At 42.0% G+C, this 15,908-nt stretch overlaps 1 protein-coding gene across 2 annotated transcripts; it reads right to left on the minus strand.

Moving 5' to 3' along the window:
• On the minus strand, positions 1-14,977 carry vezt (vezatin, adherens junctions transmembrane protein). 2 transcript variants are annotated; one of them, XM_053314151.1, is made up of 12 exons: positions 14,847-14,977; positions 13,517-13,654; positions 8,500-8,589; positions 8,219-8,403; positions 6,899-7,183; positions 6,270-6,428; positions 5,556-5,703; positions 4,800-5,170; positions 3,976-4,169; positions 3,436-3,542; positions 3,116-3,323; positions 1-1,804 (listed from the first exon to the last, which is right to left on the minus strand). In XM_053314151.1, the coding sequence occupies exons 1-12, from the start codon at positions 14,880-14,882 to the stop codon at positions 1,221-1,223; spliced, it is 2,505 nt and encodes an 834-aa protein (XP_053170126.1). In that variant the 5' UTR covers positions 14,883-14,977; the 3' UTR covers positions 1-1,220. The 2 variants fall into 2 exon arrangements, with proteins under 2 accessions (XP_053170126.1, XP_053170127.1); XM_053314152.1 differs by having other exon boundaries at positions 6,270-6,416; positions 14,847-14,975.
• Positions 14,978-15,908: the final 931 nt, after the last annotated feature.

Here is a 15,908-nt window from a genome sequence, read left to right on the forward strand (position 1 = left end):
ATTATTTTCACACTGGAAAAAAAATACAGGAGGAGGGGGAGAGGGGGGGGGGGCAGACCTCACCCCCGATGGAGGGAAGGAGAGAGGGAGAGGGGTCAGGAGAAGGCAGACATGGTGACAAGAAAGACTGGAGAGAGAGGGAGGGAGGGAAGGAGGGAGGGGTGTACATCAGGACTCTTCAGACTCTTATGGCAACTTTATATTAAAAGGGGAAAAAAAAGGTATAGATTGCCCTCACATGAGAGAAAATTCTTCTTTTTCTTCTTTTTAAAAACCCACCCCCATCATCTCACAGCAGCTTAAATTCTCAGTATTCAGTCCATAAAGTGTCAAAGTCATAATTTGAGGCTTCTTCTTTTTTTTTCTTCTTCTTCTCCACTGAGTGTAAACAGAGACGCTACTACAATTGTTGTTGGGGTTTTTTTTTTAAATGTACAATAGCGTCACTCGAAACTGGAGTGTGGACGTACGGTCGGCTACGTGTGACCCTATTGTGTCGGATTTGGGGAAGAAGAAGAAGGGGGGTGGGGTGGGGGGTAGCTGGACGAATTTAGAAAATAAAAGCGCTGATAGTAAAAATAGCTTTCCCACTTCCTCCTCCTCCTCCTCTCGCCCCCCTCTACCTCCTTCTTGTCTGCCTTGAAGATTTTATATAAAGATCAGCTGATTACAACCTTCTCTAATAACTTTAATTGTAATTAAAACCGTTCTCTATTTAACCCCCCCTCCTCTCTCTATATGTTACAGGTTTTAATGTATGAAGCCGATCATGTGTGTTTCTAACATTTGTTTTTCACGTCTACTGAACGATGAGTGTGTGAAATATACACGATGATAATAAGATGTCACCGAGTAAACTGACTACTGTATAGAGACATTCTGGGTTTTATTGACCTTATTAAAAACACCATAAAAGGTCTTTATGGTTTTTGTAGTAGTGGTTCTGGTACCTGAGTTTTTTTGTTTTTTTTTAAACAGCAAAATAAAAAGAGTACAGTAAGTAAAGAATCGTTGGGTAAATTGTAACGTGGACGGATCGGTAACGGAGAGAGTGGTGTAATCTTTTTTTTTTTTTTTTTTAATATCTGAACACCATGAACGGGTTTTAAGATGTGACACGGACCGATCGATTAAAAGACACCCAGACATTCAGACGTAGATACAGTCTCTGCTCAGTGCTCGGCTACAGCAGCAAATGGGGGCGGGGGGGTTGTTTGATTTCAGTCTTTCTGAGGTTTGCGTCTGATGCTTTCCTCCTCCTCTTCTTCTTCGTCTTCTCCTTCTTCTTCTTCATCCTCGTCTCCGAACGTCTGCTCCTCCATGTGGACGAGCGAGTGCGAGCGTGCCGCCACCTGAGCGGCGAGGGCGGAGCTGAAGCTGAGAGCCTGCGAGCCGTGCATCTCCGTCAGTCTGTCCATCACGGAGACGGCGGTGACTTTGGGCTTCAGGAAGCAGTCCAGACCGTTCTGCGCCTCCCCTTCCTCCAGGACGCCGTCGTATTGGTGCAGCTCCGACGCTCCTCCTCCTCCTCTAGCGCACACCAAACCTCCTCCCAGCTCCCCTCCGACGAACCCCTCCGACTCCCGACCGCAGCTGAACTCCATCGCCGGCTCAGCGGAGGGGTCGGCCCCCACCCTCTCGTCTTTTCCTTCCTCTTCCTCGGCTTCGTTTCCTGCCGCGCGCTCAGATAGGTGGTTTCCTTCTTCGTCGCCACCTTCTTCTGCTGAGCCCTCGGAGGCGGGAGTGTCGGACGGCTCCACGGCGGGATCTGAGCCGTCAGTGTGAGCTGAAGGCGTCACAGCAGCTGGAAGAACGTAGAGGAAATGATTTAACTCAGGGGTGGATTGATACACTGATTACAAATTTGACCTTTAACTTAACTTGTGATACAGAATAATGAGTCAAACATGTTCTGGTATTTTAAATATGATGCAGCTTGTTCCTAATAATTTCATTCTGGTTGATTAATGACACGCTGATTGTGTTTTGGAAGCATTTAAAACACATTTGACTGTAATGATAGTTTTTAGTTGCAGCACTAATCCAGTCATTAGTCACATTAGTGTTGAATATACAGGCTTTCTCTTTTATAATGAATAGACTGATCAGTATTTTAGACAACAACATGTCAGAAAATAGTATAAAATACATAAAGGTGACATCTTCAAGTTGTTTGAGTCCCAAGCCAAAAGAGATTTATCTACAGTAATACATCAATAGAAAACGATCACATCTAAAAAGCTGGAATGAGTTATTTTTTTGTTGCATTAATAACTATTCAATAATCAAATGGTTGTGAGTTGCTGAATGGAGCTTTAGACTCGACTTTATACTTGTGCTGAAACAATGAATCCACTGTTAAAACCAATTGACTGATCATTTTTTTGTTATTGTTGTTATTACAGGTATTTATTGGAAGTCTCACTTTTATGAGGTTGTATTATTTTCTGTAATATTATGAAATTTTTACCCTTTTTTGTTTTTTAAGTGGAGGCTTTAAATAAGCCCATTCAAGTTTTATGCCTCTCCCTGCACTCTATATCATCCATCATTACCTGTCAGTTTTTTGTGTCGATTTTAACTTGTGCAAAATTAAACTAAACTAATTAATCACTTTTGTCAAGAAAAATAATCAAATGTGTGTAAAAAGTGGCAGCTTATTGCTCTACTCTCTCTCTCTCTCTTTCATATAAACTGTTTGTTTGGACAATTTGACAGTGCTACCTTGAGATTTGAGCTAGCAAAAGTAAGTTTTTCTTTCTATTTGAAAAGTTATTTATTTATAGATGAGGTGATTACTGGACAATTGTAAAAATTAAAAACATAAATAAAAAATAGGGCAGATAATCAGTGGTCTTTCCTTCCTTGTATTTGCTGCCTAAATATAGAAAAGGAAGTACACACGTACAACCTTGTATCATCATCATCATTATCCTGACTGTTAGCCAAGTGCTTGTACAGTAACACGTACTAAACACTCTGCCGGTAACAAACATCCGAGAGAAACATGGAGATGGGATGAAAATGAGCAAATTAAAACCAGGAGAACATTAAAACTCCACTGTCATCATGTTTAAAAGATCACAGAGGAGAGACGACCCGTTTCGGTGCAGACCTTGGTCGTTGAAGAGCAGCTGCTTCCTCTTCATCCTCTCGCCCTCGGACGCACGGAAGCCCAGAACAGCTTTGAGCTCTGACAGGACGCGGCGAGACTCCTCCCTCTCCCGGCGCTGGCGTTCCCGTTCCTCCGGTGTCAACATGTCACACCAGGAACCCCGGCCTTCTCCATCTGAGTCCGAGTCGGACACATAGGCCTCCCACTCCTGTTCATGATGAAGCATTGGGAGAGAGTGAGGACGATTGACGAGTAAAAGACGTAAGATATGTGAGATAATCAGCTCTAGAGTCGAATCAGACACTCGTGGATCATCTTACCAGCTCCTCCGGTACTGGATCCCTGTCTAGGATCAAGGGGTACGAAGGAGGAGGATCAGGAATCTCGGGTAGAAGAGGACCACACTGCTCCACACCTTCCACATTACCTGCAGAGAAGATGTGTATGAAACTGCTATTAAAACAAATGATCTCAACAACTCATTACTGGAACTCGGACATTGTGTTTGTGGTTCTTGTCTTCATTCATGGGGAGCTGCGTACTTCCTCCGTGACTGGCAATAAGTCTTGAATCCCAGCAAAGGAAGGGGGGAAGGAGGAAGTGTGTGCTAATAATAGCCTCAACTTGACTGTGTAAACCAATATACGACTGAAGAGGGGGTGTCACTGCCTAGTTTGTATATATTTTAGGACATATTGTAAATGATATGTGAGGAAATAGCAGCACAGCACTGATTTAGGAGCATTTAAGTGATTTTTTTCCCTATAATTTACAATGAAAAGAATAAAACTAACACTCAGACTGTTTTATAATCAGCAGACAGTGTGTTTCTGGGTCTGTATTCGTCCCATTCAGCTCACCTGGACAGGCGTTGGCCCGTCTCAGCATGCGCTCCACCTGTGTGATGGTGTCCTCCCAGCAGCCGGAGCTCGCCTGCATGTGCGGCTGCAGCTGGTGCAGCCGGTCGCTGAGGTCTTTGTAGCCCTCCAGCGTGAACTCCGCCACTTCTTTGGACACCATCAGCTTCTCCAGGTCGTCCTCAAGAATGATCATCCTGAAGACAGCGGCACAAATAGTGACAAGTTGAAAATAGACAGACTGATTGTTTATCAGGTTCATGCTTTAAAAACACACACAGGAATGGAAGTCAAGAGTTTAAATGTGTAGAAACTATAAGTGTGTTTACCTGCTGGCTCTCTAGTGCCACTTTTAAGTTTGGTTTCATTTGAAAAAACATTGTAAGGGTCATTAAAAGTTCACTTTCATATTATGTGTACTGAACTGAAGTGTCTTCTTTAGTCTTCAACACACTTCAAAGTTGTCTCAGAGTTTTAAAATCCACCGTAAACTTAATCCTTCTCATTTCTGGAAAGCAGAATACAGATCATCTTTATATTCATTTTTTAGTATTTCAATATCTGTTTATTAACTTTTTCCCTAATGTTTTCAAATTTCATATATTTAATGTTTTGGAGTGAATCATACTGTAAATATTTTTCCTCTTCAACATATATTCCACTTTCTAATCTTCTTATTTATTCTTATTTCTTTACAGTGTGTGTGATCACTGCTTTGCTTGTGCAGCGACCCACTTTCCTCCATACTGCTCATTAAAGTTTCATCTTATAGGAAGTGTAGAATGAGGTCAGTGAGGATTGGTTGTGTGCGTGTGTGCGCGTCTCACTCGCTGAGCACAGCCTTGAGGTGCAGCTGCAGACTTCGGATGGAGGTGTGAAGGGTGTTGAGCTCTCGGCATTTCTCCCTGGCTCGCCCGGTCCTGTCGTAGCCCGTCGATCTCGGCTGGGTCTCGAAATGGCGGTGGAAGTCGTAGCTGCGCTGCACTTCGCAGAGACAGCTGGCTAGAGCGTGATGGAGGGGCTCGGTCACCGCGGCGATGGAGCGGTGCAACGCGGGCGTAGAAGGACGAGGAGGAAGAGGGGAGGTTTCTCCTTTTGGGACTCCTTCTTCTGGCTCCTCTATTCGCTGCGGTGACAGGAGGAGGGCCAGTCGACGGAAACATTCAGAGCTTTGTCCCACCCACAGCTGGAACAGCATCTGCAGGAGGAGGAAACCAACAAACACCAACTCAGCAAACTTTCATACATCAAAGTACAACCCACTCCTTTCTTAGAGATTGTGGTTTTTTAGTTGTCAAAAGGTTTCTTGTTTGAGTCTTTTTTACATCAAAAGCAAAATTTAGGTCAGTTCATGAATACGTTTCTTTCATTTCACGGTATCGCCCAAAGCTCAAAGCTCTCACACAAAAGGAGGCTATCTGACAAATCTGTTAAGTGTTTGCAAGACACTGAGCTTACACACTGACAGCAGAGAGTTGGATCAAATAGATTGCGGCAACTGCGTGAGAGATTTCTATAAATGTTTTTGTTCTACTGTTTCCCGCCACTTCCAGCCCCTCCTGGTTCCCCCCCTCAGGTGTTACCTTTAGGGCGGGCAGGCTGTAGTCGTCTGTGAGCTCCTGCGCCTGCTCGTCACCCAGGTGCTCGATTCCCAGTCCGAGCCCCAGCTCCTTCAGAGGCACCGCAGACACGTAGTTGGTGACGTTGTCGATCTCGGAGTTCAGAGGGAACGTTAGGAGGCGTTAAGGACACGTCACACTGTTATGAAAATATGTTTCTTCGGTTTGAACTTGTTGCTTTTGTCTCGTAAAACTAGCCTTTTCACATAAATCTGAGTATTTTTATGCCTATAAACTTTAAATATCGTGACAGGAGACTCAACATTCTCCTTCTTGCTTAGTTACAACTGTGTAACATTTTCCCTTTAATCTTTTGCCATCTATGCTCAAGTTATATACTGTATATTTAACTGCTTTTGGATGCAACAGTATCTTTAAGCCTGGGTCATACTGCTCCAAACCCTGAGACACAAAGAAAGCTGAATGAGATGATTTTTAAACTTTAAGGAAATGATGTTATGATGCCGACTGCTTTTCAGTAACCAATAACAGTAATTCAATAACAGAGAAGAAGAGGAGCTGGTTGTTTGTCAATATGTCTGCAGAAAAGAAAGTATAAATAGCTACAAGAAGTCTTTGTGGATGAATTACATATGTAACCAAATCCAGTCACTACAAAGCAGGCCATAATGGCATGAGCTCCCAGTTATTGAGTTATTCTCGACAGGTAAAGGATATGCCTTGAGCATGTGACAGGTGGCTCTCCGCGAGGCTCTAAAGGCAGAGCGGAGCGCCCGGTAAAGGGCCTTTCTCAGTCCGATCAGCTGCTGACCGCGTGGCACCGCCCCTGGCCCCGCCCTGCTAAAGGAGCTGGCCGCACTCACCCTGTCGAGCAAACTTGACAAGTGAAATGTGATACAACTGTGGAGACGTCCCAAAGAGGCAGGGGGGCACACACAACACTGAACATGACATCACTGAAGACGACACACACACACAAACACAAACAAACAAAAGACGTCACACACGCACAGAGACATGAACACGACACAGGAATGTGAACACCAACAGGACAGTATGACGTGCTAAATCATTCAGTGATTCTCTACAGACAATGCTAATGCTAATGCTAACGCTAACGCTAAACACACAGACAGAGACTATAGTGTCCTAAAATACATGCTGACATCAACAGTGTGACACCTGTGGACAAACTACCTGAAGAATGAGTTTAACTATCAGCACGCTACAACAGAGGAGTGTGTTAATGAAGCAGCAGTGACAGTTGGAGGATATGAATGCAGATTTAAAACAGTGTGTGATTGGGTGATTTGAATGTTATGTGGACATAAAACGAGCACACTTACAGGGTGAACCCTCTGGAGATGACCTCGGTCTCCTGCACCAGGCGCAGGGCTTTACGAGACAAGCCCGTCAGAGTCTTGCTGTTGTGGACCAGAGTCTGGAGCTGCGTGGCTCTGGCGTGGACGCCTCTCTGCATGCGGCCCTGTTTCCACAGTGTGGCCCCTCTCAGCCCCACCCAGCCCAGCAGGGCGAGGCCCCACGGGGCGGCGGCCAGCGACCACAGGCCCTCGGAAACGGAGCACAGACCCAGCAGCACTGCAGCCATGCCGACCAGCCCCGCCATGTCCCTGAGTGAGAAGGACAGGAGGACGCTGTGATTATAGCATTTGATTATAGAGATGCTTAAGTCTGTGTATGGAGGAGATTAATATTATATTATAAGATCTAATAAAAAAAACATTCTTTATTTAGTTAATCATTTAAGTCATTTATCAAGTAAAACGCAAAGCAGTTACAGCTGGTTCCAGTTTCTTACATGTGAAGAATTTGGCTTTTCTCCTTTAAAAACTGTTGATAATCCATTAATCTGACAGTTTTGGTTTTAAATTGATTGATCCATTAATCTATATAATGATAGAAAATACTAAAATGTGTCCACCCCAGTTCCCAAGAGTCTTGATTTGTTTGACCAACAGAGCAAAAAGTCAAAAAATATTATATTTACAAAGTTTGGTTGGCTGTTTTTGACTTATAATTATTAAAAATGTTGCTGAGTAATTTTCTGTTATTCCAGCACGAACTTCATATTATTTATTAGATACGCTTCGGTATAAAGTCGGTAAATAAAAAAATAAAAAAATCAATTTGAAGATGCGGTTTGTGTCTGGGAATTTTTTCTGGCCATTTTTCACTTTTTTTGGACATTTTTGAGACTACATGTGCATTGAAATTCTTTCCTCCCTCCCTCCCTCCTACCTTCCTTCCTTTTTTTGTCCGTCCTTCCTTCCTTCCTTCCCTCCTACCTCCCTTCCTCCCTCCCTTCCATCCTTCCTCCCTCCCTCATTTCCTTCCTTCTTCCTCTCTCCTTTCCATCCTTCCTTCCTCCCTCCCTCCCTCATTTCCTTCCTTCTTTCTTACTCCCTTCCTTCCTTCCTTCCTCCCTCCTTTCCTTCCTTCTTCCTCCCTTCCTTCCTCCCTCCCTCCCTCCTTCCTTTCCTCCCTTCCCTTCCTCCGAGGACAAGAGGAAGGTTAAGATCACATTTAAGGCCATACTTTTTAAATTTGCGATGGTTCTGTATTGGTGATGATGAGCTGATATATTTTTGTCTCTTTGTCTGTCAGTGTTTCTTTTTTGTTTTTGTCTTTCTTTCCTAACAACGCACCATAGGGAGGGTCTGGCGATGAGGCTCGGTCTGGGCAGGTTGCTGGCTCTGCTGGGTGAGCCAGAGGGCGACGAGCCCAGTGTGAGCAGGCTGGGGTCTAACAGCTCGATCAGCTCCACATCCTCCTGCAGCAGCACGTCCTGGTCCAGAATGCATCTCACCGAGTACTGACCGAACACGCAGTCCTGGGAGTAAAAAAAAAAACAACAGGTTTTTAAAGAGAACAGATGCCTCGGTGGGTTTCGGTGCCAGCATTCCTTTCTGTTTCCAGTTTTACCCACCAGTTGCTGCTCCAGCTTACGAGATGCAGCAGCCTGGTGAATCGGGCTCCATCTCCACAAGGCTTCAGCCAGTCTCCATAAGCGTCCTCCCTGCAGGACACACACACACACACACACACACAGACACACACACACAGACAGACACACACACAGACACACACAAACAAGGGAGAGGGACTTTTGGTCAATTAACTTCAGTCTCCTTCCCCATTTCCCATCACCACGGTTGAAATATGTTCCAGATTGAAACAGAAATGATTCACCTGTGGATCATTTCTGGAGCTCTTTATCTCGCTCGTACTTTGTATATTTCCCCGAAATCACACACGCTCGCTCACTGCTACAAAAAAAAGGAGTATCCCAGGAGACAAACTCTTTCAGGCAACAACAATAAGTGCTATGTGTGTGTTTATACAACACTCACTCACTCCCGGGTCTTATATAGCGCACCGCTGTGGCACAGAAAGAAAAAAAACAACAAAAAAAACCACACAAGTGCTTCGAGTTTGTTCAATTTCCATTTTGGTGTCTTAACTGAATGTTTAGATTTTCGGCATCAATAAAACTCGAACTTTTATCCTTTCAAAAGTACATGGTTGTCAGATGGAAGGAAGAATTCTTTTAGATGTAGAAAAACACAACACACACACACACACACACACACACACACACACACACGAGCTTCTGTTTTATTTCTTGGTTCCTAAGAGTCTCTGCATTCCCAGCAGCAGGGACTCCCACTGTAAACAGTCTGAACCAGAAACACAACTCCACAGCCTCACAGTTTAAAGTACACTGACATTTAGACGTGTTACAAACCGCAGGCTTCAAAATGCTGTTTGTCGCCGTCGCTCGCAAGTGTGAAGAAAAAGCTAATGTATTTAAATGTGTAAATGTTGATTTTTGATGATTGAGCTCTTTTTAAAAGCACTTAAAATATTAATCTTTCATTTGCACTCTATGTTCTTTTAACAATTTAAATGCAAATCATTATTTTATGCTGCACTCTCATATTTTATGCTCTGTTTTAGTCCTGCTTTTTGTTTCCTTTCTTTATTTCTATTTTTCTGTACTTTGTTTTATTTCTATTTTTTTTTATTGTATGTTTTTATGCTTCTAATTCTTCCTGTTAAATCATCTGATATTTTGTTTTTATATAAAGCACATTGAATTGCCCCAGTGTATGAAATGTGTTATATAAATAAAGCTGCCATGCCTTGCCTCAAATTATGAATAGGATCTGCTATTCACTAATCTACTTTGTGCTTTGTGGAATGAGTAAAATGCTTTGTGAAAAAAAAAAAACCCCAACCCTGCTTTTGAAAAGACACGTGTTTAAATAAAATTAAAAATCAGTGAATGAGAGATCATCATAACTCATGAAGTGTGTGTGTGTGCAGCTATTGATCCAGATTAAGCAGCCTGAAAGATGACCCCTTTTCTACAAAGGGGGGAGGGGGGGGGGTAGTAAAGCACAAGTGTTACAATCAAAAGGCTTTAGTTATATTGATTATTGATTGGAAACTGAGCCTCCAGATGGGTGTTTTCACATGTGTGCGTGCTTAAAGTAGGCCACAACCGCGCATGATACAACCACAGAGATGATGTAAACCACACACAGATTACTCTCCTCACTTCTGTTAACATGATGCCTTCAGAGTCTTTGTTGTTGCTCATCAGTATTCAGCCGGAGTCACACGAGGAAACTCCCCCCCGGCTCCTTAGACCGCAGACTGATCTCAACAATGACAGAGAACAGATACGGACGTACTCCCTGTGACAGCAAGCGGAGCTGAGAAGATTACGTCGAATGAAATCGATTGGTAGATGATGAATTAACAAAAAAGTCTGTGTGGTTTAGTCACTTTTTCAAGCAAAAAAAAAGTAGGGCTGCAAATAATGATTATTTTCATTATCAATTAATTACTAGTGGATTATTTTCTTGATTAGACTCAGAGACTTTTTTTTTCTCCCCTAAGCACTTTAAATAAGATGAAGAACTGAGGCCAATGTCATCTACTCATGCTGCTACCCACACTTTAATTTATTAATTTATTCAATATACATTATTTATTCTATTCTATGTTCTGTGTTTTATTTTATTTAATGTTATATGTTTTATTCAATGTCCTGTGTTTTTATGTTCGCACCACAGAGCAGCAATTTTAATTTCATAGTATGAATAAACAAGCTCTATCTATCTATTACTTATTTAGATAATAAAACAACACAAAACTGAACAATTCAAGAATATTTAATTTACTATAAGCTACGACTAATAAAAGCAGCAAATCCTTCAAAAATGACAAGGAACAGGGGAACGTTTGGTATTTTTACTTTAAAAATGACTTAAATGTTAAATAAATGATCAAAATAGATGCTTTTTTTTGTTTAAGTTACTAATTGTTGTAGCTTTAAAAATGTAAATGAAACTAACTTCTAAAATTTGAAGACTTTATATCATTCTTTAAATTGTCACATTATGGATGGACAAAAATCACCTAAGAGCTCAGTTTATATAAAATAACCGATTAATAAAATGAATTGGAGCTGGTACACTCTGTCAAACATGCTTGTAGGATTGTCTAATAAGCTTCAGAAACTCCCTCCCCTCCCAAACACCTTTCCAATGTCAGATTGGAGGGGTTGAGCAGTGCTGTTTCTGTAACTTTCCAAATCAGAAAATCCATGTTTCACACCAACTTCCAGCTGTGTGGAGGTGAGAGAGGAGCCAGGGTTTAAACTTCTCTCTCTCTCTTTCTTCACTATTTCTCTCACATACTAAACCACAAACTGGCCTTTTTGAACTGCTATCAGTAAAACAGCTAATAAAAAAAAAGAAGGTATAATTTGGCCTTTTTTTATTGGTAATGTGATGAAAGACAGAACTATGATGCATGTACGTGAACGAAGTGTTTACCTCGGCTCCGGCTCTATCTAGGCTCCAGGAAATTGGCCCCATAGAGGGACGACCCAAAAGCTTTCCTGTCTCATCTCAATCCCTTATCCTCCTTAACTCCTTACAACAACAGCACAGCAGAGAGGAAGCGTGACACGTACGGAAAGTTCCTGAACGAAGCAAACACAACACTGTTTCCCGTAGCGAGAAGAGGAGGAGAAGGGGGGGGGGGGGGTGAGTCAAGTGATCCTGAGCTACCCAAGAGGCATTACTCATCCGACGAAATCCCAGGTTGAGTCCAACTGTTAAGACCGATATCAATTGTTTAGATTAATGTGAGCGCTGTTAAGTGTTTGCAGGTTTTTAATCCTTTTGATTGCAGAGCTGAAGTGCACACAGATAAATTAAAAACAGATATACACATGTGAAAATCAATTAAATACATACAGGCAGTTTGTGAGACGGCACTCAGAGAGGCAGCAGAAATAACGTCAGAGAGAAAGCAGAATGGGGGCTCTGGTAATCGCATTTGGACTATCTCTTCTAAAAATCGCAATTAAGAGAGACAGAGACAGAGACAGAGAGAGAGAGAGAGAGAGAGAGAGAGAGAGAGAGAGAGAGAGAGAGAGAGAGAGAGAGAGAGAGAGAGAGGGGAAAAGAACATGCAATTCACAATACCTGTATCTGTGTGCAGGAGATGCTCCTTGCCATGTCTCTATAGTATGTCTGTCCGACTGCAGCAGAGAGCACGTAAACTAGTGTACATAACGGTCTGTGGGTCACTCTGTGCTGATATGCGTCACTGTTTGAAGTCAATAGTCAAATTAATTACTTTCTGTCCAGCTGCACAAGTCAAACAAACACACATGTGCTCGCTCTCTCACACACACACACACACACACACACACACACACACACACACACACACACACACACACACACACACACACACACACACACACACACACACACACACACACACACACACACACACACACACACACTCTCTCTCTCACAGCCCCCGGGTCAGAGAAGTGAAAAATAATGAAGGGTGCTAGTTAGGGTTGACCCTTGCTTAGACAATTAGTTGACTGTGTCTGACCTGAAGAAATTTTAAGTTAATTTGTTGCATTATTATATGATCTGAGAACTGAAATTGTTACCTAATCAATAAGTTAGTTTATTTAGAAAATGAATCAGCAGCTGTTCTGATGATATCATTTAGGTGATTTCTGAGGGGAAAATAATTCACATATTCCACTTGTGACTTGTAAATTGAATATAATTTGGAACAAGATATTAATAAAAAAATAACTTACAGATTAATCAATAATGAAAATAATTGCTTAATATTTTTATGGTCATTTTATGATTTTTATTTATGGATAAAAACAGCTTTTTAGCACATTTACAGTAATGTTTATTAATGTACACTTGCAGCTATTTGTAATGAGTCAGAATGAATATAATATCTCTGGGAAATGACAGGAGTATCTGTAGCATCACAACAATATTCACAAACATGTAGCTCAGGGGGTGACAACGGGGGGTCACTAATCAGTGGGGTGGCGGTTCGATCCCCAGCTCCTCCCGTCCACATGTCAAAGTGTCCTGGGCTGAACCATCAGGGGCAATTTAGGGGGTGTGAATGAGTGAATAAGAGCTATATAAATGCAGTCACTTAGTTAATCAGTCGTCTGTTTTTAAGCACTTAATATTGAGATAAGACCCTTCTTGGGTGGATGATGATGATGATGGCTGGATGCACACAAGGTTTTGTTATGTCATCTAATTTAAACTTGTGTAGTGTTTAGTGTGAGTTTGCATGCGTTTTCCATACCTTTGTGACATGTTTTATGTTTATAGTTATTATATTTACAAGTCTGGGTGTGTTCCATGTTTTAAATCGGTTAATTTCTACTAAAGTTCAGGTTCTGCGTAACTGCACTCATCTGCACAGACAGTAACACAAGAGATTATATCTGACTGACATTTCAGTTAAAGTCAATTAGGGAATTGGTTGATGAGAACGGATAATGTCTTTAAGAGAGGACAGTAGTGCTGCTGGCAGTCGCATGTGTAGTATTTGTGTCTGCAATGGGGGGGACAGGGACTCACTGAAGTTTTCTGTGGACCTTCATCCGGAGAGTCGAGGTCTCCCTCCTGTCCGCCATATTCATCCTCTTGTGATGCCGTCGGACATGCCTCGAAGTCTGTGTGCCCTAAATCATGCAGGTACTGGAAAAGAGGAGAGTTCTGCAAAAGAGAAAGAGAGAGTAGTTGAGGAATTTCAGATGAGAAGAAGACAAAATAGTGCCAGAAGTGGATCGATGGAGAGGAGGAGAAAAGAGTGGCGGTTAGGTCATTAGTCTGGTGCGACTTGAGCTGAAACTCCACCTGATTTTGCCCTAGTTTTTTCTCCCCTAGTATGAATCCAAAAGGTGTCCCGTCTCTGATAAGCGAGCCGAAAACCTCTGATTTATGAGCTGGTCTACTTTCCCCTCAGGATTGATCTGCTGAGAAGTTGAAACGCTCCACCTTTTAGCCGATCTCTCCTCCGTGCGGCTTATTTTTCTATTCTGGGAGGAATTTTGTAGAGCCTGCTAGCATTCACATGTGAATCTGTACATCGGCACACTCTCACACAAATGACAGGACCTACAAACAGGGACACTGAACATAAGCACAAGTCATAAAGTCATAATCCAATCTTCTGGCACACAGATATACACAGGCATTACCACTGTTCCCTTGGCCTAAACAAAGAAGGCTCTGAATCTAATCAGCCATGAAATAAGCAAACATCCCCCTGCTAAAATTTGACTAAAAAAGATGCCTGACCCAGTTCTCTCCAAAAACTGCTGATCCTCTGTTGCTGGGAAAAGGTTTACACTGGGAGCATCTCTGCTGTTGTTTTGGGTGCACAAGCAGTGTAATATAATTACCCACACACACACACACACACAGCCTCTACACACCCATCTGCAAATACCTATAAAAGATAGCAGTCAACACAATGAAATGTTACTCACTTGCATTGTCACAGCGAGTCGCAGCTCATGTTGTCACCGGCCCAGATGTTATTTTAGCTATGTTATGTGTCAGTACAGACGCATTGGATCAGGTCCCCCCCTCCACCCCTCCTCACCTCCTGCAAACTAGCAGAGTCCAGTAATGATGAAACACCAATAACAATGCGCACACTAGCCCAGCTCAGCTTAGTCTCCTCTCATGACCAACAAAGCTCCTTGTCAACAAACACAAGCCAAATATGAGGATTTGTTTTGGGCACTGCAACAGGGCAAAACGTCTGCTTGTGTGTATGTATGTGTGTGTGTGTGTGAGAGAGAGAGGCTAGCACTAGCTTGCTACCTACCGTCTATATTTCAGGGGTTAGGTATGACAAAGCATCAAAAGCTACAAGTTGCGCTAAAAAACACACACAAACCTCAAATACCACATCTTCATCAAACTCCTCAGTCATTGCTCTCCGCCGGCCCGCTTTGCATTCTGAAGTTGTTGTCAGCAGGAACAGGCAAGCAAGCGCCGTGTTATATATTAAGAAGTTGGTTGTTAGCCGTTTTTCATTGCTAAAAGCGTCGCTTGAAAGACTACAATTCCCAGAATGCTCTGCTTCAACCGCCGCGGCGCTTCCTCGCGACCCAACTGACATGTGTGCTCGTGCCAGTTAGAGCGCCGTCGCTGGTGGCGTGAGGGAAGTGGAGGAGGCCCTAACGGTTAGAGTGTAAAGCTAACGGAAACCATAGAAACGACTTACCTTTTTATCTTATGGTACGTTTACTGTAATACTTTAACTACAACAAGCATAGTACTTACTTACTTACTTCACATGCAGGACTTTGACTTGTGATATCGTATTTGTACATACTGTACTGGTAGTTTTACATAATTAAAGGTTGTATATACTTTTTTCCACCACTGTAAACAAGAAGTTATGGCACTTACTGTATGACTGAGTTACCATAGTAACAAGGATACTTCTGGCTGGTAGCAGTGTTTGCTCTCAGTGTTAAGGTCAGTTGTTGTTTTGCTTTTACTGTAATACTTTTACTACATCCAGTTCATAATAATAATGTAGCTACTTTTACTGTAAACATTTTTGAAAACAGTCCTGTGATTAATAAATGCAGAGAAACAGCAACAGTTTAGGATAAGATCAGTATGGAAGCCCAGTTCTGCCAATATGATGAAAATGTGTTAATTATAATGAGAAACTATCTCAAAATAATGACTTTAGTATCTCAAAATCATGACTTAGTATCTCAAAATAATGACTTAGTAACTCAAAATAATAAGATACTATCTTAAGATAATGACTTAGTATCTTAAAATAACAAGATATCTCACAATATTGACTTAGTATCTCAATATAATGACTTTGTAACTCAAAATATTGACTTAATATCTCAAAATAATGAGATACTATCTTAAGATAATGACCTAGTATCTCAAAACAATGATTTAGTAACTCAAAATAATAAGATACCAT

The sequence above is a fragment of the Scomber japonicus genome, chromosome 23 (genome assembly GCF_027409825.1).
Source record: "Scomber japonicus isolate fScoJap1 chromosome 23, fScoJap1.pri, whole genome shotgun sequence".
NCBI classification, from domain to species: Eukaryota; Metazoa; Chordata; class Actinopteri; order Scombriformes; family Scombridae; genus Scomber; species Scomber japonicus.

What these genes read in the sequence shown, in the direction of transcription:
- vezt (XM_053314151.1), bottom strand. Translation starts at nt 14,882, where the DNA reads ATGACTGAGGAGTTTGATGAAGATGTGGTATTTGAG. An exon ending in ATGAAGATGTGGTATTTGAG is followed by an intron (nt 13,655 to 14,846) that starts GTTTGTGTGTGT and finishes TCTCTTTTGCAG; the next exon opens with AACTCTCCTCTTTTCCAGTA. An exon ending in CTCAAGGCTGTGCTCAGCGA is followed by an intron (nt 4,170 to 4,799) that starts GTGAGACGCGCA and finishes CGCTGTCTTCAG; the next exon opens with GATGATCATTCTTGAGGACG.